General features: G+C 40.8%; 2 protein-coding genes and 1 non-coding gene across 4 annotated transcripts; 2 read left to right on the forward strand and 1 right to left on the reverse strand.

The window, feature by feature from the left end:
• The first annotated feature begins 23 nt into the window (after window positions 1-23).
• GCLM (glutamate-cysteine ligase modifier subunit) lies at window positions 24-11,011 on the forward strand. Its single transcript, XM_051624322.1, has 7 exons — window positions 24-236; window positions 2,864-2,929; window positions 4,103-4,187; window positions 4,932-4,988; window positions 5,735-5,937; window positions 7,128-7,242; window positions 8,855-11,011. The coding sequence occupies exons 1-7, from the start codon at window positions 117-119 to the stop codon at window positions 9,022-9,024; spliced, it is 816 nt and encodes a 271-aa protein (XP_051480282.1). The 5' UTR covers window positions 24-116; the 3' UTR covers window positions 9,025-11,011.
• A 287-nt stretch (window positions 11,012-11,298) lies between these two features.
• On the forward strand, window positions 11,299-20,053 carry DNTTIP2 (deoxynucleotidyltransferase terminal interacting protein 2). 2 transcript variants are annotated; one of them, XM_051625251.1, is made up of 7 exons: window positions 11,299-11,441; window positions 12,408-14,125; window positions 15,352-15,487; window positions 16,201-16,296; window positions 16,677-16,841; window positions 18,161-18,270; window positions 19,725-20,053. In XM_051625251.1, exons 1-7 carry the CDS (start codon window positions 11,331-11,333, stop codon window positions 19,816-19,818), a joined length of 2,430 nt encoding a protein of 809 aa, XP_051481211.1. In that variant the 5' UTR covers window positions 11,299-11,330; the 3' UTR covers window positions 19,819-20,053. The 2 variants fall into 2 exon arrangements, with proteins under 2 accessions (XP_051481211.1, XP_051481212.1); XM_051625252.1 differs by lacking the exon at window positions 11,299-11,441 and adding an exon at window positions 11,495-11,720.
• Window positions 20,054-22,406: 2,353 nt separating this feature from the next.
• Window positions 22,407-22,493, reverse strand: TRNAR-UCU (transfer RNA arginine (anticodon UCU)). Its single transcript is given in 2 exon segments — window positions 22,407-22,442; window positions 22,457-22,493. It is a non-coding gene; the product is annotated as a tRNA-Arg (tRNA).
• Between the last annotated feature and the right edge of the window lie 692 nt (window positions 22,494-23,185).

Raw genomic sequence — 23,185 nt, forward strand, 5'->3', positions numbered from 1 at the left:
TTGCGGCGCGGGCCCCCCCCCCCCCCCCACCGCCGCCGGAGCGTGCTGAGTCACGGCCTCGCGCTGCCGCGGGTGTCGCGGCGGGTCCGGCGGCCGTGGCGGCGCCAGGCTTCCCCATGGGCACGGACGGCGCCCGCGCCCTGCTGGAGCGGGCGGGCACCCTCACCCTGCAGACCGGCAACCTCCTCAACTGGGGCTGCCTGCGCAAGAAGTGCCCGGCCACCCCCAGCGAGGAGGTGAGCGGGGCTGCGGTGCAGGCTCCGCCCGAGGCGGGGGGCTGGCTGCGGGGGGCAGGCCGCGGGGGCCGTGCGGCGGCTGAGGGAGCGCGCGGTGCCTTTCCCCGCCGCCGGCCGGTGCGGGGGCGTTCGAGCCATCCGAGCGTTATCCGGAGTAGGGCTCGTGTTTCTGGCGCTGGTCAGCGTGGCCTGGTGTTTGTCACCGAGGGGAAAAGGGCTCGGTCGCCTTAACGGCCGCCTGAGCGGTGCCTGCGGGAGGCAGCGAGCGCGGCGGTGCCCGCCCTCTGGGTGCGGCCCCGGGGCACCGCGCGGGTGCGCGCCCGAGCGCTGGGGAACGCGAAGGAGGCCTTTTGGTTTGTTTGGTTTCTCTCTTGCGTGTTCTCTGCCGTCGGGAAGTCTGTCGGGCCTGGGTTCGGTCGGGTCGGGCCAGCCCGCAGAGCGGCACGGCAGGGTTGCCCGCTCCACCGCGGGGCTATCTGCTTTAATTACTTGAAAACTATTGCCTTCAGCTGTATGTGGCAACGCTTACAGTAATGCTGATGAAAGGGCAGGTCCTGTGGCCGTGAACTTCAGATCACTGTGTTTGCCGTCTCGACATAAGAAAGTAATCTGAAAATTGTAGTTTTCGGCCAGAAGACTGTTTATGGCTGTATGATGGAACTGTTGTTACTCTGTAAGTTGGCTAATTGCGTGTTGATCATACACAAAATGTACAGAAGGTGACTGGGAGGATGATGTAAGAAGAAGGAAGAATTTATCATACTTTTATTTGGTTGGCATGTGGTAATAGCTTTTTTATTTGGCCTGGTTGCTTAGTGTAACATTCTGTGAAACAGGGCTTGATTCTCTATCAGAAATAGCTGTATCATAATGGGCACGCTTGTGTGAGTAGTTTCTGGAGGGCTGTAAAATAACAAGTGTCCAGAGTGCATCACTAATTAGTTAAGGTAGTTAATTTGTTTACTTGAGCTAGTCTTATCCAACATACTCATCAGTGACCTGGGTGAGGAGACAGAGTGTATCCTCAGCAAGTTTGCCAGTGATACCAAACTCGGAGGGGTGGTCGACACTCCAGAGGGCTGCACTGCCATCCAGCATGACCTGGGCAGGCTGGAGAGTTGGGCAGAGAAGAACCTCATGAGGTTTAACAAGGGCAAGTGCAGGGTCCTGCACCTGGGGAGGAAGAACCCTATGCACCAGTATAGGTTACTGGTGGACCTGCTGGAAAGCAGTTCTGAGGAGAAGGATCGAGGGTAGATAGTAAATTATCCATGAGCCAGCAGTGTGCACTTGTTGTCAAGAAGGCCAGGGGAATCCTGGGGTGTATAAGGAAGAGTGTGGCCAGTAGGTCAAGAGAGGTAGTTCTCTCCCTCGACTCTGCTCTGGTGAGGCCACATCTGGAATATTGTGTCCAGTTCTGGGCTTTCCGATTCAAGAGAGACTTACATGCCTGTAAGTATCTAGAGGGTGGGTGCAAGGAGGACGGAGCCAGACTCTTTTCAGTAGTTCCCAGTGACAGGACAAGGGGCAATGGGCACAAGCTGGAACATAAGAAGTTCCATTTAGATATGAGGAAACACTTCTTTACAGTAAGGGTGACAGAGCACTGGAACAGGCTGCCCAGGGAGGTTGTGGAGACTCCTCTGGAGATATTAAAAATCTGCCTGGATGCAGTCCTGGGTAATGCGCTCTAGGGGATCCTGCTTTAGCAGGGCAGTTGGACTAGATGATCTCTAGAGGTCCCTTCCAACTCTGAGTTGTGTGATTTTGTGAAATCTGCATTCAAATGTGAGGCTGCCTGCTTTCTGGATTTGTTGGAATTCCAAAAGCAAATAATTTGCATTAGTTATCAAAAATAAGTGGTCTTTTAGTTTTTTTTTTATTTCACCAGTCACCAGTCTTGAAAATGCATTTACTTACCCTACAGGGTAACAACTCCCGAATGTATGAGGGAAGCTAGAACAATGGTACAGCTGCACAATATGCAGTTAATTAGCTGATTTAGACTTAACAGTTATGCCGTACTATGTTCACAGAAATCCATTATCAGAATCCTTGTCAAGTTTATTTTGCATTTGTGGATGCAGGAAAAATGCAAGTGTGGTGTAGGATCTGAGTGTTCCCCTTTCAGTTATGAAGGACTTAAAAGCATTAGTGGTTTGGCAGAGTGGAATAAGTAAGCAGTAAATGAAAAGGGTCAGATGCATCTTGGAAAGAGTATATGTATATAATGAGTATTTAGCGGTCGATTGTAAAGTCTCATTTCTAACAAGGTGATGGTAGTTATGCTGTTATCTGACTACACTGTAACTATGCAAAAAAAAAGAACCCACACCAAAACCAAATAACACCCCACACTCTAGTTCTTGCTTTCTTAGCGTTGTTCTCGCCATTCAAGATGGCATTGGTCTGAGAAGCAACAAGTACAGTATTTGTGTTACTGGTAAAATTATTTGTGAAAGAGGAGAGGAAAATATGCAAGTAAACTAGTTTGAACAAGTTTCAGATAGAGGCTGTGGTTGGGGGAATGGTGTCATTTTTCTCCTGCTCTCTGTCCTATATGCCCATGAGTCATTGTATTTCTGTGTAAATATAAGATACCTCCAGTGTGGAAAAATATCTTGTAGGTGCGGGACTGCATTCAGAAAACACTGACTGAATGGAGCTCAAAGATTGGACAAGATCTAAATCAGGTATGAGAGGTGTTACTCATGTTATCCTTGTTGCACATGAAAACAGAGAAATACGTAGTTGGTTGCACCTTTTAAAATACAAATTAATGGATTAAATTTCTGTAAAAGTATCTGCAGCTCCAAATATCTTGAAAGGTATTTCTTCACCTCTATTTATTTTTTTATATTTAGCAAATTTAGAGAGGTGAAGAAACACCAGGGTAAAGAATCCTGTTGATGGTAAATAAGGCAATTCTTAGCAAAATAAAAGTCTTGTTCTGTAAGATTTTATGTTAATTGTTGGGACAATCATAAAAAAAAATAAATTTAAAAAATCTGTGTACCTTAGAAATCTGCTAGCATTCTTCTAAAAACTCAATGGAGAACTATCTCAACTGTGGAGATTATAAACTAGATAGCTCAAGATCATCCTGTTTGATGGGGAACTATGAAGCATAGCCTTGGTTGTCTCAAAAATATTTTTGAAGATGCAGAATTGATAAAGGACTCACCTGTAGTTTTTTTTGGTAGGGCAGCAAAAATAAACAATGTTCTTTGTTGGGGGCGGGGTGCTATATATGCATGTGTGTATATAATGCAAAATCTCATGTAGGTAAATCCTTAAATAAATAATCTTGTACCAGCTGACGTAAGATGTTAGCCTATTCTTAAATGAGGACAGAGGATGAAATCTCTGAAACTTTCCTAATTTTCACTTTCAAAATTAGTTTTAAATCTAAATTTTCCAGTATTTCTGTGTTAGACTTTACTGAAATTACAAAATGCTTTCATGCAAGGATGCTCCCCTAATTCTGATAATGGGGTTTTTTCCACCTGCTCATGAGGGGTGTGTTGGTTTGTTGGGTTTTTTTAAAGCAAGGTAGTTTGAATTTGCACAGTGATCTGTTCCCATCAGGAAATCAGAACACTAGTAAATCTTATTCCAATAATTCTTACCAGTTTTTGGGTTTTTTTTTAATATTAGGCATATAGGACCTTTCATATAGCTTCATTTTCCTGTCATCCCCTCAGATCAAGTAACATTTGGTTTCTTTCTGTCATTGCATTTTTATTCTATTTTTGTTTCTGACCGTTGCAAGGCTTTTTGGTTTGGGGATTTTTTTAACTAAGAACATTCTTCAGAACTTGCTGTCTCTTTATGAGTTGTTCTTAAGTCTCATGTACTTACTACAGGAAATACTGGAGGATCTGGAATGTACAGTAGCTCAAGCTATAGAAAAAATAATTCCTGAAGAAAGGGATGAGTTGAAAGTCTCAGGTGAGAACATAGTAAAAAATCTGGTGGCCTAAAAAGGTTTTTTATGCGGTTATTAATGGGATGTTTGTATGTGTTTGTTTTTTCCACCATGTCTTGTAATTTCAAAGTCAAATTACATCAGTGCAGACTGTTGTACTTTGAGTAACCTAGAAGATGGGTGAGAAAGACTTTGATTCGTATTTCAGGTTTTAAAGCAGCTCGGCATTTTTCTGCTTTAACTTATGCCCCCTGAAAATGTTTTAAATGTATTTTGTGAGCAAAATATTACAGATAATACTACAATTAAGAAATGGCATTGGAAGCACGTTTATTTAAATAATTTTTCCAGGTTGAATATGATTAACTTGAAGGAGGCAGTCCAAACTAACACTAGTACATTTTGAGTCTCAGTAACTTGTGGTCTGTTCGTGCTATTATGTTTGGGGGTTTTGTACAGCTTATTAAGACTATTGCTTAGTGTCTTGGTGTTTAAAGCCAACTTTACAGCTTATTAGATCATCTAACCGGATGATTTCTTGCTCTGAGACAGCACAAACAACTTTGAAATTTAAAAAAACAAGTGTCTTTATTGGGCAGTCACCTTTCAGAAGGTGGGGATTTTTCAAATTTCTGAAGCAGCTGGTGTATATTTTAAGAACCCTTTACCCAAGAGCTCCTAAGTAGTGTATGTAGCAAAAGTAAATAGCTATATATTTAATAATAGCTGGCTTGTTTAGTTATTGATTCCAGTTTCTTTGAATACAGCAAAACTTTTCATCGTCGGATCAAACTCTTCATCAATCAGAGATGCAGTTGACATGGGTAAGTGTGAAACTCAAACTTCTGGTAGTGTTTATTTTTCACTTTACTATTCGGAAATAAATTTAGAAACTTTTCCATCCAAGAGGTGTGTTTAGTGACTATCACAAGTATATCCTGTTTTTCTCTGAGGAGGTACTTAGGTAACCAAGACTATTTACATGTTAGCTCAGTCACTAAACTTATTTAAATGGAGATTGCTGTAACCTTGGGTCCACAAACTTAAATCTGGTTCCTTTCTCCAAGCAGAAGCAAGTTTTTATTCTTTCACACAAAACTTGTTAAACAGGAATTAGCATGTGATGTTTTAGTAACTGGTAGAAAAGGTCTTAACAGTTGTTGGTTGCTACCAAAGACCAAAGAATCAGATGCCATTCTTTTCTAACCCCATTTCAGTTATAGTTCTAGGTGAAAGTTAGAAATTTTTGAAGAAGTGGAATCAAGAATTGTAGGTTACAATTGCTGTCTTCAGGGAAGAATACAGTTTTAACATTAAAAAGGAAAAAAGGCTTTACATTTTGTGCAGTAGTGAGTTTTTATTGTTGTTGTTTGTTTTTTTTTCCCCCCAAGACCTACAATTGAAGCTTGACCTTCAGCTGTATGTTTGTTTCTTTGCTTAAAAACATGGTGAATGGGAAGCTAGCACAGGGAAGCAGGAGGGGTGTTTTTTTGCTGAATTTGACAAGTCATACTGCTTATGTTCATATCTCACAAAAGATTTTGCAGTGTCTCTGTTCTTTTTCCCTCAGCGTGCTCTGCCCTCGGAGTTGCTCAGTTAGACTCAGTCATTATTGCCCCACCTCCTGTTGAAGATGGAACTAGCCTCTCCTTGGAGTATTTGCAACCTTATTGGAAAGAACTTGAAAATCTAGTTCAAAACAAAAAGATTGTTGCCATAGGCACCTCTGACCTAGATAAAACACTTTTAGAGCAGCTGTATCTGTGGGCACAGGTAAGAGCAAACTTTCTACTCGTAGCATTTCTAGGACAGAGTTTTGTTGGCTTCCACACTGCTATGAACTCTGTTATAAATGGGTTTATGCACAAAATGTTAATTAGTTCTATTACTGTCAGCATTTTATGGATGGTCACAATGTTGTTCAAGGTGGGGGGAAAAAGTGTGATTGTCACTTGTTATGGTGTGACAAGGCAAACAAAGGCTGTAAACCATGTATGTGTCTGTTCAGGAGCAGATTATTTGAAGTAGTTAAGGTTAAAGTTTTGAGTTATCTCTTATTTAGAAAAGAGTGTAAATAGTAGTGCTAAACCTTCAGATTTATTCCAGTGACTGAGAACATAGGTGTTACCACTTTAAGCTGTGTTACGAAGGAAGGGTTTTCCCCTTTGGAAAATGCTATGAGTGCTAAGCTTAAATGTAAAGAGGAGGACAGGCTGTGAATGAGGTGGCATAGTAGTTTTGTTATCCTCTTGCAACATTGAAGTGATGCAGGTCTGTACTAGTATATGCCCATGCTCATGTAAGCTTGTGGATATACTGTTTCTTTATTAGTCCTTTGAATACTCATGACATTTCTTTTGTGGTATACGAACATGCTGTATCTGGGTAAGAGGTTCTGCTTAGAGTTCTGATCTGTGGTTTTTGCTGTTCTGTGTATACTAAAAGAAGGATAATTGAGGGGATTAATGATCACCTGCCTGGTGACCATGGATGCAGCTTGTGATAAGCAGTCAGTGGAAGAGAGTCCCTTTTAACTTATTCTGATCCAGGCACTCGCTGGAAAGTATGAAAGAGTGCAAATTATATATTCTTAACAAAAATTATTTGTGGAAATTTTTTTTTTAGTATTTTTCAAGCAAACATTCCTGTGATTTTTTCACTATGACCTGCTGCTGTTTAGGGAGCACAACAGACTGGAAGCCAGGATGGGTTAATGAACATCCTGCTGTGGCAGCACCTGAAGTTAGATCCTATTCTTGTTTTGGCCTCTGTGCTGCAGGAAACTGGAGATACAGGATTTGCCAGTTGAGCATCATGTAGAATTAATTGGCCTTGTTTAGACCTCAAAACAATGACCAGAGGCAAATTGTTCAAAGCACAATTTCTGTTATAATAGAGTGTTTGAGGGAAACAGCTAAAGTACATTAACATTTTTTCTTATAAAAGTATTTTGCTAATTTCAGGTGAAACCAAGTAGTAATCAGGTGAACCTAGCCTCCTGCTGTGTGATGCCACCTGATCTCACAGCGTTTGCAAAGCAGTTTGACATACAGCTGTTAACTCACAACGACCCTAAAGGTAAGGCTTTGCGAGATAAGTTAACAGAAGACTTCTAAATGCATTTATTTAGTGCAAAATCAGGGATAATCTTTCTCTGAACTTCAAACTTTGTTACATTTTCATCTTGAACAAAGGATTCTAAAACTTTCACCTCTAAAATATTTTTATTAATTTCTTGCTTTTTCTTCAAGAAAGAGGAAAAAGGCAATCTTCCAGCTATGGGTGGTTTCTTGGAATTGTTTTAATCAGTGAAAAGAAAGTAAATAGAATAACAAACTACTGTGGAATTTGCACTACATATATTAAATATTAGCTTTTTCCCACAAAACATAGAATGACATTTGTGTTGCTGTAGGTCAGTAAATGACAAATGTTAAAGGTCAGTTGATGTTTTTGTGGTTTCTTAATGTTAAATATATAAAGTAATTACACTTTAAACAGGATTTTTTCAAATGAGTGACTTCTTAAATGACATGACAAGGAAGAGTTGGCATCAGTTGTTTTGTTCAGACATTTGTTTATTAAATGATTGAAGGACTTGGAGGATTTCCTTTGGACTCTCAAACTGAATTACCAGCTCCCTAGAATATTGTGGGATATTATATTAGTTTCTCTCAAACATAATCTAATCTCCACTGTGATAATGCCTTAAATACCTTGCTGACATTGTAAGTGAGAAGTCTTAATATTTAGTTCATTCCTTCCCTGTGTTCTTCCTTATGACCAAGTATTCATTATGATCATACTTTTTATTCCTTCTCTTCCCATTCCTCCCCTAAAGAAAAAAAGTAATAAGTAAATGTTCTGTAGTACCACTGTTACAATTAATGAATTTCATCAGGGCTTGGGTGTATATCAGCACTGCTTTGGCAGCATACAAAATGAATTGCCATTCAATCCAAACAACTTCCATGTCCTATGAAGTCCATGATACAATCTGTAGTTCAATAAATACTCTCTGTTGAAAGTTGAGAAGAGCATAGAAAACAAGACATGATTACCTTATGCATTGTTTGCTAAGCTTAACTTCTGTAATGGTCAGCTTTTGAGACTACCTCTGGGGAACCCTCCTCATCAAAGAGCGTGTTCCCTTGAGTGGCTTTCCAGAGGAAACTAGGAGGATTTGTACTTGCTTTGTGGTGTTTGAGCCCATTTTAAGCTTTCTAGGCTTGTTAAGCCCCAAGCTCTCTAGGCTTGTGGTTACTGTGAGCTTAGTTATGGGAGATGCTCTTCAATGTTTTGCTTCCTGGGACTACAGAGGTTAACAGAAAGTTCAGTACTTTGCAGATTACAGATGTATGCTTTATTCACTAGTGGTTTGTCTAGCTAGCTTCTGGACCTTAGTTTTATTTTTTTCCTGCTAATGGCTATTCTGATGAACCCCATTTGATACTGTAGAAATCTCAGTTGATTCTTTTTGTGAGAAGTATTCAGAGTTGCAAAAAAAGGTGTACTGAAGTCTTCTGTAATGTTCAGTTGCTTTTATCCTACGTGCATTCTGGAAGAGTAGATCTGTGGAGTATCTGGCACTGCTTAAGATTTTTTTACTATAGGAAAAGGCTTAAGTGTTGCTTTTTGCAGCTCTTTACATGACATTATTTAAAGCACGAATATCCTTTTTTAACTTCAGAATTACTTTGTGAAGCAAGTTTCCAAGAAGTTCTTCAGGAAAGTATCCAGAGCACAAAAGCACACGAGTGGATTCCTTTATGGCTTCTCCGGTATTCAGTCATTGTTAAAAGCAGAGGAATTATCAAGTCTAAAGGCTATATCATGCAAGCTAAAAGAAATGCTTCTTGAAACACTTTATTTTTTTTAATGGCTTGCTGTTTTAATTTCTTGGGTATGGGGGGGAACGTGGCTTTTTTTCATTAAAAGCACTTTTACAGCATTTGTAACGAAGACCAAAAGTTGTAACTATCCTACGTGGTGTCAGCAGGAGTGTCTGCAATGTTCTGTTTCTTTCTTAACCTAATGACCAGTTCATTTAAAATATTAAATATTTTGAGTTTGTTGTTTTTAATTGAGATTATCTATAGAGAAACAGTTTAAAATATCCTTCCATGTATGACCAGTTCACTGTAAAATTATCGTTATGTTTCAGCTGCCATTAGGTAGTATAAAGAAATGTCTATATTTTTATTTTTTAAAAAATGAATTTCACATTCATAATTACTTATCTCATAGGTACATAGCTTTCAAGCATTCAAGGACTAGTTTTTGTAGAAAATTGTCATCTTTTATGAAAAATTACCCCAAAAATTTAAACTGGTATCTCGTTACTTGATATGTATATATAGGCAAGTCAGCTGTTTAATTTGTGTGGATGGGAAAATCTGCTTAATATAGTGTAAAAGACCTCTATGATTTAGAAAAAAATGCATCTTCCAAATTACTTTCTGTTACTTGAATTCCTTCTGGCTTCTCTGTGCCTCACTATGCATTGCTTGATGTTTGTACAAGTTTGATGGCATCTTTACTGTTTGAAATAGAAAATGTATTATTGTGTGAATGTTTAAAGTAAGAAATTGAAATCAAGTGATGAAAAATCTGTTAAGCAAAAATCAAATTGTGCCTGTCTTTTCAACTGTGGCTTGTTTTTTTTCATACTTGTGAACTACACAATCAGAATAGCAAAGTCAGAACAGAGAGTAAATGCTGAAGCTGTTCCCTACAATATTGTGTAACATGGATTACTTCTCTTGAGGTTGTCTAGAAAACTTTGTTGCTTGAGTGCCATTCAGAAATTATGCAAGCAAGGGTTAGCTTGAAGTTAGGTGTATTTCTCTGGCAGTAGCTGGGTGCTCTGGCTTTTTTATCCTGGAGAGATTATTGCAGCTAAGGCAAGGCTTCTGGTTTAATGTAGTCTTTCTACTGAAAGTATTTTTCATTTTCTTGGCCTTTAAATCAGAATAGCTAGGAAAAGCTCAATTTGTAGTTCAACAGGAGCTTGATACTGGGTCTAAAACACTTTTCCTTTTTGATTTCAGGCAGGAGCAGGACTAATTAATTTAGCTGTACATATTTTGAGATTTAAACTGTAAGGGAATTCATTTTCACCAACATCTTCCAAATTCTGTCATGTAGGCAGCTAGTGGACTTTGAATGCTTCTAGAGAGCATCTAGAGTGAGCTTCCCATATTCCATTCCACTAAGATAAAACATGACTATTTTTTTTAGATACCTTTTGAGGCCTCAAATTTGGCAAATTTTGGGGAATTCGCCTGGACTTTGTCAGTTCTTTTGATAAATGAGAGAGGGGAAACTGGAACTAGTAACACATGAATAAAACTTTGGAATTTTTTCTCCTAATCAAAATGTAGTCTTCTTTTTCTTTATGTTGGGTCAGTTTGTATTAGTGTTTAAAATTTTCATGACTTTCATTGTAAACTTCCCTACCAGGTTTGAGTTATGTGCTGCTGATGATTAACCACTGTCTGCAAATTCTGTGTGTGGCTGTTGACACTGTGTTGTTTTAGACTTGCATGTGTGCTCAGTTTTTTAAATTGAAGTGCTACACAACAAGAATTGTACTGAACTAATGTATAGGCTGCTCTAATGGGACAATTGTTTCTTTTCTGTGAATTGGTAACTGTTTGCTGTAGAAAAGTTCCCTTTAAAACATAATTTTTAAGACATGATAATCTTATTTTTCTAGAGTAAACCGGTAACATTTTATCAAGTTCTCACATTAATTTGTTCTGTGTTATAGTGGGAGAGGTGGGATTTCCTCCCATGAGAAACTTGAACGTTTGAATTAAAATTTGCAACACTTGTAGGCTTTTAATCTGTGCTTGGTATGAATTCTCATCTCAATAACAATTTTTTACGCTGTCATAAATAGTATTTTACACTTCGTCATGAAGCCCACGCTCTGGGCTTTCCTCCTCTAATAGCTGGTATCTCCCTCTCCCCGGAGGGGGAACTCCCGCTCCCGGAACAAAGTTGGAACGTTGCGTGCCTGTAGCGGCCCCGCCCCGCCCCGCCCCTCCCCGCCCCGCCCCGCCCCTCCCCGCGCAGCCCCGCCCCGCCCCGCGCAGCCCCGCCCCGCCCCGCGCAGACCCCGGAAGGGCGGGCGGAAGAGGCGGGCCCGGCGCCCTGACAAGATGGTGGCCACCAGGCGGGCTGCGGCGCGGCGCCGGGAGGACGGGGCAGAGACCCGGGCAGGGGGAGGTGGCGACGGCCCCTCCGGCCCCGGGGCTGCCGACGCGGCAGAGGTGAGGGGAGCGAGGGGTGCGGGCAGCCGGGGGGTCCCCGCTGTGCGGGACGGCCGCCATCTTCCGACACGCACGCGGCCTCGCCACGGGGCCCCGGTGTCCGCCGGTCCGTGGGAGTCGCGGGTGGCGGCTGCGCAGCCTGTGCGGGGGCAGCGCCGGGCCCGCCCGTCGCCCCGCCCGTGCCGCAGCGCTGCCGACCTGCCGCAGCCGGCCCTGCCGCCGCTCTCCCGTGCCGGGCTCGCACTCGCCGCAGGGCGATAGGCCCCAGAACGTTGCGAGGTACAGGTCTGGGTGTGGGCTGGTGTGATTGTCGCTTGCACTGCAGTGCCTTTCGCATTTCTCTGTGGCTTTTCCACTTGACAGGAGAACAGTAGGGAGTGAATACTGATAGTTTCGGTTGCGTGGTTGGTGTTGATCCAGCGTGGTTCTGTGTTTTGGGAAGATCTTGTTGCAGAGCGTTATTCTTTCCAAAATTTTGGGTTATCTTGCAGGTAACTTAACATGTTGTTAAAGAAGTGGGTTATATCTAGTGTTGTGGTTGCCGTAAAGCCAGTCTGCACCTAAAACTGCCGAAATTTGTTAAGTAAATCATTTTGGGGCACATTCTGCCGGTTGCTAAGCTTCAGTGCTGTATAGTTGAGCAAATCTCTCAGTGTTTCTGAGCATCACTTACTGATTTGGCTCTTATGACAGCTTGTCAGAACTTAGTAGCATTTAGACATAAAGTATTTGTTTATGTTTTTTGATGGATGTGTTTCTTCTGCCTTAACTGGAAGTCAGGCAAACAGATAAGCAAGGGGTGGTTTATTAACTCTTCTTCCACATAGACGGGGCTATTCAGAGACATGTAATGCTTTGCCAGCTTGACTAGATTTATTTAAAAAAGATGGTGATTTGTGTAACATCCTTTTTGTGGGGTTATTTTTATCTGTCAATAGCACACTTGGTTTTTTACTCTTTTTGTAGATTGCATCTGCTGAAATTAGTACTCCTGTGTCTATGAGGATGACTAGAAGAAGAACTAAATCCGTTCATAAGCCAGAGGTAATTCAGGAGTCTCAGTTTGAAGAACTGGAACATTCAGAAACAAAGTCAGATGTCAGTGATAGCTTAGAGTTGCAAATTACTAGAAATGAGAAAACAGCTGTTCATTCAGCACAAGCTGATGGGGATGTGTCAGAAACAGAATCTAACTGCTCTTCTGTGTCTGGTCTTCAGACACCTTTGTTTGTACGAGTAACAAGAAGACGACAAATCGTAGTTCCTTATCAACCAGATTCTCCTGACAAAAAAAAATATGACAAGACAGCTTTTCTAAATAAGTCAACAAAGATTCTGGATGACGATGATGTCTCTGAAGCCGAGTCTTGTTCCTCTGCAGTTTCTGGTGTCCAGATACCTACCAGAACCACAAGAAGCATGCGAAGCAAAAAGAAATTGCAAACAGATACAGCTGATGAAACTGAGAGGGAAGATATTTCTGATGCAGAGTCATGCTGTTTGAGTTCTTATATGGAACCATCCCCCACTCTGAAGCGAATTACAAGGAGCATGCAATTGAAATCACAAGCAGAAAACACCAAGCAGAATGAGAAAAGAAACATAATTGTTTCAGAAAATTGTAATTTAATTGAGGATACTGTTAAACCTGAGCCAGTAATAATTTCTGATTCTAGACCTGCTGCAGAACCTGTCTGTGATGCAGAAGATACTTCTTCTGTCACTGAAGATAATAAAGAATCCAATTTACCTAAAAGCAAATGTTCTTCCAAATCTGGCAGCATAACCCAGAGTGGAGATGTGAAAGAAGACCTTTTGAATGATATGACACCCAGTAGTCTTAGAAAAATGAAAGGAAGTGACACTGAATCACCTGGGAAAAAAGTAGTAAAAAAACCACAGACAGTTGGGGTAGATGATTCTGAGGAAGCATGTAGACAAATACAAGAACAACACAGGAAAATACTTGTGAAGGAGGGGAAATCAGAGCTTATGGTTCTTTCTTTGACTGATTGCATGACTCCCAAACAGCTTTTAGAATCCAAAGGGCAAATAACACCAAACGAAAGAACAGAAAAAACAGAATGCAAAACAGGAGCTGCACAGCAGTCTTTTACCCAGGCTGATAAATTAAGAAAGGATGAGCAATCCAGTGCAGTGAGCAGCCCACAAAAGGACACAGCTGTTGCACAAGGAACTGGTAGCACTGGTAGATGCAGGATGCTGGAAATCGCTGTAGGCAGTGGTGAAGACCAAACAGGAGAATATGCTCCATCTGTATCCTGCAGCAGTGAACGATCAAGCACTGGAAGCAATTCTCTTGCATTCTTTCTGAGCAAAGATGAAAGTGATGAATCTGAAAATAGTGATGTGGCAGACATAGATACAGTTGAAGATAACCTGTGCTACAAAGAGGCAGATAAGAGGACTCCTTCCTGCAACAGATCTTTAAAAAGCAGTTCACTGCATGCTGAAGGACTTTTTGTAATTGATACTGAGCCTGGCATGAGATCCAGCCAAAAGTATTACCTAGATGAGGTGGACCAAGGTAGTGATGCTGAAAGTGAGCATGAAGGAAGTGAAAAAGTTGAAGAATCCTCAGATCTGGAAGAGGCTGAAGAGGAAATGATAGATGAAGATGAGAAAGATGAAGATGATGATTTGTTGAAAAATAAGAATGACATGTAAGTATCTTTCTGGGAATAGTTAAAGAATCTGCATTTCTTTCAAGCAAATGCATAGGATGTGTACATTAACTGCTAAATTATGTGGAATAACTGAGGAAATAGTCTTGTCACATGTCTCTGATGTGGAAAGTGGGGTTGCACAAATTATGAAAAGTAATTACAGTCCGTAAGTTATGGGTTTGGATTTGTTGGGGTTTTTTTGTTGTTGCTTTTTATATAGCAGAACAGAACTCTGAAATATTTAGGCATCTGGAGGCTTTGTGTGTGTTCAGCTTAAAAAACAAAATGTGAAGCTGGGTTAAAGTGGTCTTAGGCTGACTTAGTTGCTTATTCAGGTCACAGTTTTCTTAATTGGTGATCCTTTTAGTTTGAACATATAAGGTCCCAAGTAAACGTCCAGTTAATTCCTTACCTAGTGCTTAATGAAATCATGCCTTTTCAGTCCTAAACAGACACATACTTTCTGTGTTTTCAGTTCTTACTGTGCTGTGGGAGGGTGATACTTCAAGTGAAATCAGTCCATCATCGAATAGGTTGGATGGGACCTCTTGAGCTTTTGCCCTCCGACTCCTATTAAAATCCATTTATACACTTTATATGTTTGAATCATAATACTCCATTAAGGTTGAATAACTAAATCTTAATTTTCTAAAAACCTTCAGGTAGACCAGAAGTCTTAAGAAAATGTAGACAAGAATTCATTGTAAAGGCATTATAGATGAGTCACACTTTAATAGAAATTTGTAAATGTCTTGTATTAATTAGCATAAAAAGTATAATAAATACCTGTTGTACCTCTTTAGATATTACTGTATTTCTCCATAATACCTTATGGCTGTTAAACATTCTTGTAATGAAAAACCTCCTTTTTGAGTCAGCCATTATATGTTGTTTGTAGATACATTCGTTTGGTTGTTTGAATGAAGTAATGAAGAAGACGTGAAATGTACTAGTTTAAAAATGTTTAATAGCATTGTTTCTAGTACTATTATACAGGACTTAATTCTAGGATTAATTCTAGCATTAATTTTTTTCCCATCATCTTCTGTCACCTCTAAATTATGTATTTTCTCTAGATTGTGAGGCTTAAAATCATTGCAGATCTGAACCTAAGTGGGAAGACTAAGGAAAATATATTTTCTGTTTATCTTTCTCAGAGGACAGTACAAGATTTAGCTGCATACTTGTTACAATATTCTAATCATTAACTATTTCCCTTTTAGTTTACATCTTTCCAGCAGCATAGACCCTGGTTTGAATATCAAGAAGCTTGGAGGTTTATATATTAGTTTTGATGCAAAAAAGCAAAAGCCTAGATCGAGCATAATGAAGCAAGTGAAGGAGAAGAAGGAGGACCAGGTAGTGTGTTTACAATTATACAGTTACCTGTGACTACAGTAATACAAAGATGTCAGTTTAATAAGGTTGGGTTACTTTTTTTTTAAATAAGTACTCTGTTCTTTGGTTTGCTGAGAACCTCCATTCTTTTTCGCCTAAGTATTTTTGGCCAAAGTGTATTTACATTTGGTTTTAATGGCAAGAATTTAAATATATGTGATGCTTCTGAAACTGAAAAGCAGTGCAGATTCCAGCATTATCCTGTAAAGTAAAATGAAGTTGATTATGCTTGTAGTTTTGCCTAATGTAACATGAGCTGAAGGTCTGCTAACAAGTTATTCAGTCCATAGCAAGATTAAAATTCAGTAAATACAGGTCTGTACTATCCCTAATATGAAATTAGCAGTTTTATTTCAAAAGCATACCTTGAGATAAAGGGAATAATGTTATTTCTGCTGAGACTGTCTCAGGCTCATCCATGATGACCCTCTCTATTCTGGAGCATTTGCTATCTCACTTCTTCCTGAGCTATCCAGCTAATTTCTGTTGTTGACCAGGGCTGTGTTTTGAAGGTCCCTACTACCTTCATTGTGGGTCAGAGAAGCTCAAAAATTGTATTATAATTCTTGCTTAGATTGTGCATGATTCCTTTGGAAGGTTCTGTAAATATGGTAAAGGAGTGCAATTTTTATCAGTGAGATGACTGTCTAACATAAAAAAAATTAAATTTACAGCTGTTGCAGAAGTGTGTAATAACTCCAGATTTTGAAAAAAAGGAATGTGTCCCACCCTTCAGAGAATCACTTCACCAGCTAAAGAAACAGCGCAGGGTAAGTGATGAGCAGATAATGCATTGAATGACAAAACCAGCTTGGGTAGAAAGCCCCGTGCTAGGGCCGTGCATACGTAGGCCTCACTGGAAGTGGAGTGATGAACTGCAATTTAGTGTCTTCCTTGAGCCATCCTGTGAAAAGCCATAATTACAGTCTTTTAGTCACCAGGACAGTGAAGTGAAGGATGTGTGCAGATCCTACAAATCTGCTATTAAATACAATGCTGATGACCTTATTATAAAAGTTATAAACTTTTTGAAGGTACAGAATTATGTTCTAAATGCTTTATCTGTCTTTTTTTTTGGGAGGAGGGTTCCCTGCTCTACCCTGTCCTTGTTGTTGAATGCTAATTTATTATTCTTGGTATTGCATCCTAGGCAGAGCGAGAAAAAACAACAGGTGATGGTTGGTTTGGTATGAAAGCCCCAGAAATCACTAGTGAACTGAAAAATGACCTTAAAGTTTTGAAGATGAGAGCTGCATTGGATCCCAAGCATTTTTATAAGAAGAATGACAGAGATGGTCTACCCAAGTACTTCCAGGTAAGGAAGCAACAGAAAGTGGCATGGTAGTGCTGTAATTTTGAGTTATTCTTATTCCCTGCTATTGTGTAGGTAGCCTCTATCTTGATCTAATTCGATAGCTTAATTAGTAAAGTATATTGGTCACTTGGCTGCAGTTTACAACTGGTTAACTCTCTGTTACATATGTGTATATCCTGGTTGTTTTTTTTAAATTGCAGTTGATCTTACAGTATTGAACAGACATTTGACTTGATCCTTTTTCTGAACTCTCAATGGACTAGGTTTTCACTGCTTTTTTTAAAGTATTAGCCTTTTTTTAACAAGTGTGTAGAAAATAATTAACATTTATTTTCTTAATAGCTTATACTAGCTTATTTGGGGAATAAACAGGAGGAGTTAGAAGTCTGTGTGCAGTCTTAAGGGTTGTGATCTGGTGGCAATTATAGAGACATGGTGGGACAGCTCTCATGACTGGAATGTGGTCATGGATGATTACGTCCTTTTTAGGAAAGACAGGTCAGCAAATCGAGTTGGTGGAGTTGCTCTTTATGTGAGAGAGCAACTAGAATGTATTAAGTTCTGTCTAGGGGCAGGGGAGGAGCAAGTGGAAAGTCTGTGGGTACAAATTGAGGGGCAGGCTGGCATGGGAAATACAGTTGTGGGGGTCTATTACAGACCTCCTGATAGGACGACGGAGTTGATGAGGATTTCTACAGGCCGCTGAAAGCAGCCTCGCAACTACAGGCCTTAGTTCTCATGGGGGATTTTAACTACCCAGATATTTGCTGAAAGGCCCACACAGCCAGCCATTCAGTCTAGGAGGTTCCTAGAAATATGCATAATGAAATCTGCACATGACTCTTGTCACTACATGAAACACTCCGTGTATTTCCACTACTAACCTCAATCATCAGAACTGGCTAACATGCTGGTTGGAAAAAATGTGCTGTGTTCCATGATGAAGCTCTTTTATTAGAGCTGGATTAACTGCAGTGTAGCCATCTAGCAAAACCCCCACAACGGTCATAAAGGTTTCCTTTCCCTTCTTGGGGAAAATATATGAAAGTTAAGAACTTGATTTCTTTTATAAATACAAGTGTTGAGGCAGCAGTCCAGTCTTGAAAACTGTACAGTCTTAAAGCTCAGGACCTCACCTGTGCACTAAGCAACGAGACCAGAAGTGCCTCTGCGTATGAAACATTGCTTAATTCTTTTGATATTTTGCACTTAAGATACTATTCTGACCTTCTCTGTGGGTGTTTTTACACTTGTCGCTGAAGATGGAAAAAAAAGGCAAAATAATCAACAATGAGAACATTTTAATTTCTGTTTTCTAGGTTGGAACTGTGGTTGATTCTCCCATAGACTTTTACCATAGTCGAATCCCTAAGAAACAAAGGAAGAGAACAATTATTGAAGAGCTGCTTGCAGATTCTGAGTTTAGAAGGTATTTACAAGTGGTTTTCTAATTCTAATCTATGTAAGAGAGGAGTATTTTAACTATGTAACTTTTTTGTTTTTTTTAATTCAGCTTATGTGGGTTTTTTTTACACTTCAGAGAAAATTTTTTTGTCTGTTAGTCTGTTCTAGCACTTCGGCAGCACTGTCATTGAGATGTAATGAACAGGGGATAATTAGACAGCATATCTTTTAGCTTCACAAAAGGGTTTTATCCAACTCAGTTTGGTAGTCACATTTAAAATACTGTCAGTGTAACAATCAGCCGTATTCTGGTTCACTTCTAAAGTATCTGCACAGGCTTGTACCAGAAACAAGGGCTTTGAGTGAGCGATTTATGTGTATTTTTGTTGTTGTTGTTTACAGACTGATTATTTTTTCTTGGCATAATTGATTTAAAAGTGCTGACTGTAATTCCATGAAAGCTGATGTGATTTCATTTCGTAAACGTATCAGTCTGTCATCTGTCATAGTAACCAGAATTGCTCAAGAAGTCTTATTTGAAGTATATGACTGGATTAATTAATGTTTGCTAACCTACAATTTCTGGATCAGATGCCTTAGTTGATCCATTTTGATATTGGCTATCACATTATGTTAATCTGTGCTTCTTTTGTTGCATAATGATGTTTTCTTGGAAGAAGTACATGATTTGGGATTATAAGGTTAATGTCAGGCTTGTAAATTGGTATTAATGTTGGGAAGGCAAGTTAGTATAGCTATTTCGTAACTAATTTGCTGGCTTGACCTGATTTATAAGGTAATTGTTAGAAGCCATTTTTAACAATGTCTTTAAAATTTGACCAGTTAATTTATGTTGTGGGTAATATGGGGCTTCGACCAGATACTTCAGCATTTGTGGAGATACTTATCAGGTGTCAGTCTTGCAATTAAAAACCTCATGATGGCTCAGTGTGCAGTGATCCACTGTGGTAATTGGTATAGGCACGTATCAGTAGTAGAGGAGCTAGCAACTCATTTTCATTAAGTGTATGCTGTTCATTGTTCAGTGTTAAATCTCATCTCAGTTTTCAGTCTTGAGTAGGTAAGGTTGATTATCTTGAGTTTCCTGAAAAGACAGTATAAAAATGGGTATATTTTGTATAAAGTGGTGTTGAGGAGTTTTCCCACTATGAGCAGTAGCAGGGTTTTAGCAGACTGTCCAAAGTGTGATTATGTAGGCAATAAAGAGCACACTGGTTATGCCAGAATTAATGTTCCTTCAATTAAATTTATTTCCAAAACAAATTTACCTACATTTATCATCAATGTGAGTGTTGATTTCCCTTTATCTATGCATAAGTGTACAAAATTAAAGAAATCTGACTGGGAAAATACAAGATAATTCAGTTTGGCTAATTATATATGTAGAGTACTTTCCATGTTATTTTTTCCTGAACTTTCGTTTACCATGCTTAAAAGTGAATTATCTATTTTGTTCAGATATAATAAAAAGAAGTATCAGGAGATCATGAGTGAAAAAGCAGCTTTTGCAGCAGGGAAGAGGAATCGGAAGAAGAGGAAATTTCAGAATTAAGACTTGAAGAAAAATAACAAGCTGGAACAACTTACTTGTTATAAAACTTTTTACAGAATGCTTTGGTTGTGGTGTTTTTTTCTTTTTGAAGATTTGCACGTTGTGCAGGGAATTTGGTAGGGAGCTTTATCAAATTATCGGGTATCTAAATTTAAAATAATTTAGATTTTAAAATGAAAATATTTTTTAAAATGTTTAAAGAATGATATTAAAATATTTTAAATCTAAGTGCAAATTACAGCTTCATGGACTGGAGTCTTTTCAGGCTTCCTTCTTTACATCAACAAATTAGTAAATTCAGTTTAAAGTTACGCATGTAATTCACCTTGGCAGCCATTATAGGCCAGAACAGATTTTTCCATGGCTGGTCAGAGGTGTTGCTGGCCAATTCCATGACAGAAGGTATTGAGAAATAATTTGGTTGTGAAGGGTTTATTTCAACGCTAATCATAATAGGGTTGATAATGCCCTGGAATTCAAAATATACATACATACGTATATCTATATTTATAGCATAAATATAATTTATAAAAATATAAACCTATAATAAAGAAGATACAAATTACATATTGTTTAATAAAATAATTTACATATATTACTTTTTCATAAAATTTCAACAGTCACATGCTGCTTTTATGAATTTTTACAATTTAATAATTGTTCTGTGATCTTTTTAAAAGTAACTTGACAGTGGGGTCCATTATCTAGTAGTGTGCAGATGGTGGTTTGGTAGCTGATTGCAGTAGTTCTTCAGGTGAATAACATAGAGTCTGGAAGGCCTCTGCCACCATTTTAGAACCAGAGGTGGCATCAGTTCGGTTCCGCTTTGTGAGATCCATAACTTGTGAGGGTTTGTGTGTGTGGCAGGTGCCCATGTTCTGTGTGAGCAAGTGATGAGATGCACTGGCCTGTGTTCACTGTGCTGCAGGGTGGAACATGTAGATTGTGTTCACCAGCTTGTGCCTCCTTTAGTTAAGGCACCGGTTAGCGCACCTTTTCTTAACCACTAATTTGCATAAAAGCACAGGTAGGTGGTATTTTGGACTCTAAATTTGATTTAAATTGACATAAGGTTCATTTATTGCACAGCCAGTATCCCAGGAGAGCTGAGTGCTCACCTCTAGGAAGCACCTTGCTCCTTGAAAACAATTTTCTCTTTCTTTTGGACTGCAGCCCTTAATCACTTCTGCATGTTTAAAGTATTAATTATGTAAACACTGCTTGCAGTGTGCAAACATGTATATGTAAAAGCCTCTGCCTTCCAATGTTTTTTTACTTGGAACTAAGCACATTTTCTGAAGTTCTCCTTAATAAATACAGGAAGTAGAAACAGTATTTGGCTTGAAATGGATTGCTGGCAGTGACTGAGTGAGGGGGACATTTTGTCTTACTTGGTTTCGTTGCTTTTTATGGGGTTAATGTGGAGAGGTTTTGGTTTTGCTATTTATCTGCAAATTCTGAGAAAGTCTGATGTTTCTGTAAAGGGCTATATATATATATTGTAGCTAGAGTTACTGTGCTGCAGAACAGGGACAGTGGATGTTCCTGATGGTGTATTTCAATTATGTGGATTTTGCCTTTAGTGCTTTTAAGTAAATATTACTAGTTTGAAAGAGAGCCTGTAGTCACACGTGCAGGACTGAAAATAATTAATCAAACCTACAAATTAAGTAAAATAATTAATCTTGTGAATTTATAATTTATTGTCTTGACCAGAATCAAGGAGGCTTGTTTAGTGCTGCTACTGTTTTGTATTTTATCACCCACGTTTTTTTATGATTGCTGATACTCGAATGGCTCTTCATCTTCTATCTGTAGTTATGTGTGAGTTGGGAAGAAAATACGGTATTAATTCAAGTGTTAAATGTTTTGGTTTTGCCTGCTGTGTTTTGTGGGTTTGTTTTGTCGCTTGAGAAGAACTTCAAGCAGAAACGTGCAGAGCTGTATGGTGGGTCATCACCCAAGTGTCCAGGAGGGAGTCAGGCTGCTTTTCCACTAGCCTTCCTTTCCGGAAGCTGCTCCGGAGCCCGAGCAGGCGGCTCCGGAGCCCGAGCAGGCGGCTCCGGAGCCCGAGCAGGCGGCTCCGGAGCCCGAGCAGGCGGCTCCGGAGCCCGAGCAGGCTGCTCAGCCGCTGCCGCCGGATCAGCCGCTGCCCCCGCGCGCCCGCCTGCCCCGCGGCTCCGCGCGCCCCCGCCGCGCGCCCAGGGCGTCCGTTGCCTGAGGGGAGAGCAGGAGGGTCCTGCTGCTGCCGCGGAGGGAGCGGCCTCGGCCCCCGCGCCGGCGGGGACGCGTTTGAATGCCGGTGGAGCTGAGCGGCGGTTCGAGCGGAGGCGGGCTGTCCCTGGCACGGCCGCGCTGGCTGGAGGTTGGTGCCGTTGTCTCCGCCCGCTCCCGGCCTTCCCCGCTGCGTCAGGCACGGCGGGAGGCGGGCCTGGAGAGCCTGGCGGACGGGAGCGGCTGCCGGGAAGCGCGAGGTGCGTGGACGCGATTGCTCCGGCGGTGAAGTAAGGGACGGGAGAGCGGGGCAAAAAAAGATTTCGGCCAGAAGGGGATTGGAGGAAGGGGGGTGAGAAGGAAAAGGCAATACGCGACTCCGCCGGGACTCGAACCCGGAACCTTTGAATCCCTTCAAACCCTCTAGAAGTCCAATGCGCTATCCATTGCGCCACGGAGCCACCTGTTGGAGCCTTTGCACGCCGCCCAGAGAGCCTGCGCGCGAGCCTCCTCGGGCGGCGCCTCGCGGGCCCGGCGGGGCGGCCGCAAAGGGCGGGGGGAGGGGCCGCTCTCCGTGTCCCGCGGCACGAGCGGGCGCCGCCCTGCAGAGCGCTGTGCGGCCGGGCGGGGGCGGCCGCGCCCCGCCTGCGGCCCGGGGCAGCCGCTCGCCATAGCGCTGCCTGCCGGCTTGAGAGGCTGCCCCGAGTTAATCGGTAATCGAGATGTTTGGGGGAATGTAACGGCATTTCACAGGTGCCTTATATTGGGGTGGGGAACTGTTCCTCCATAAATTTGTATGAGGAAGTCATTATAGGATTGGGTCTTTTTACACAGATCCATGTGATACATTGGCTAATTAGAGCAAATTATTTTGCATTAACAAATACGAACATTTCCTATATTGCAACTATTTATAATGTGCTTTTAACAGCATTTCACTTCTGGAGTAAACGTGGGCATTTCAGACAAAAAAAAACAAACCCAAAACTCTCAGTCATAGCATCAAGAATATGGAAACTACACTGGGTCAGCTTAGAGCCAAGTTATTTTAACATTGGTGATTTCCAGCATTGTAGGATCTTAGAGACAGTCTAAACATGGGATTTTAGTGTGGGGGGTTTTTTGTGGTTTTTTGTTTGTTTGTTTGTTTGTT

This window comes from Apus apus, chromosome 7 (genome assembly GCF_020740795.1).
Source record: "Apus apus isolate bApuApu2 chromosome 7, bApuApu2.pri.cur, whole genome shotgun sequence".
NCBI lineage: Eukaryota > Metazoa > Chordata > Aves > Apodiformes > Apodidae > Apus > Apus apus.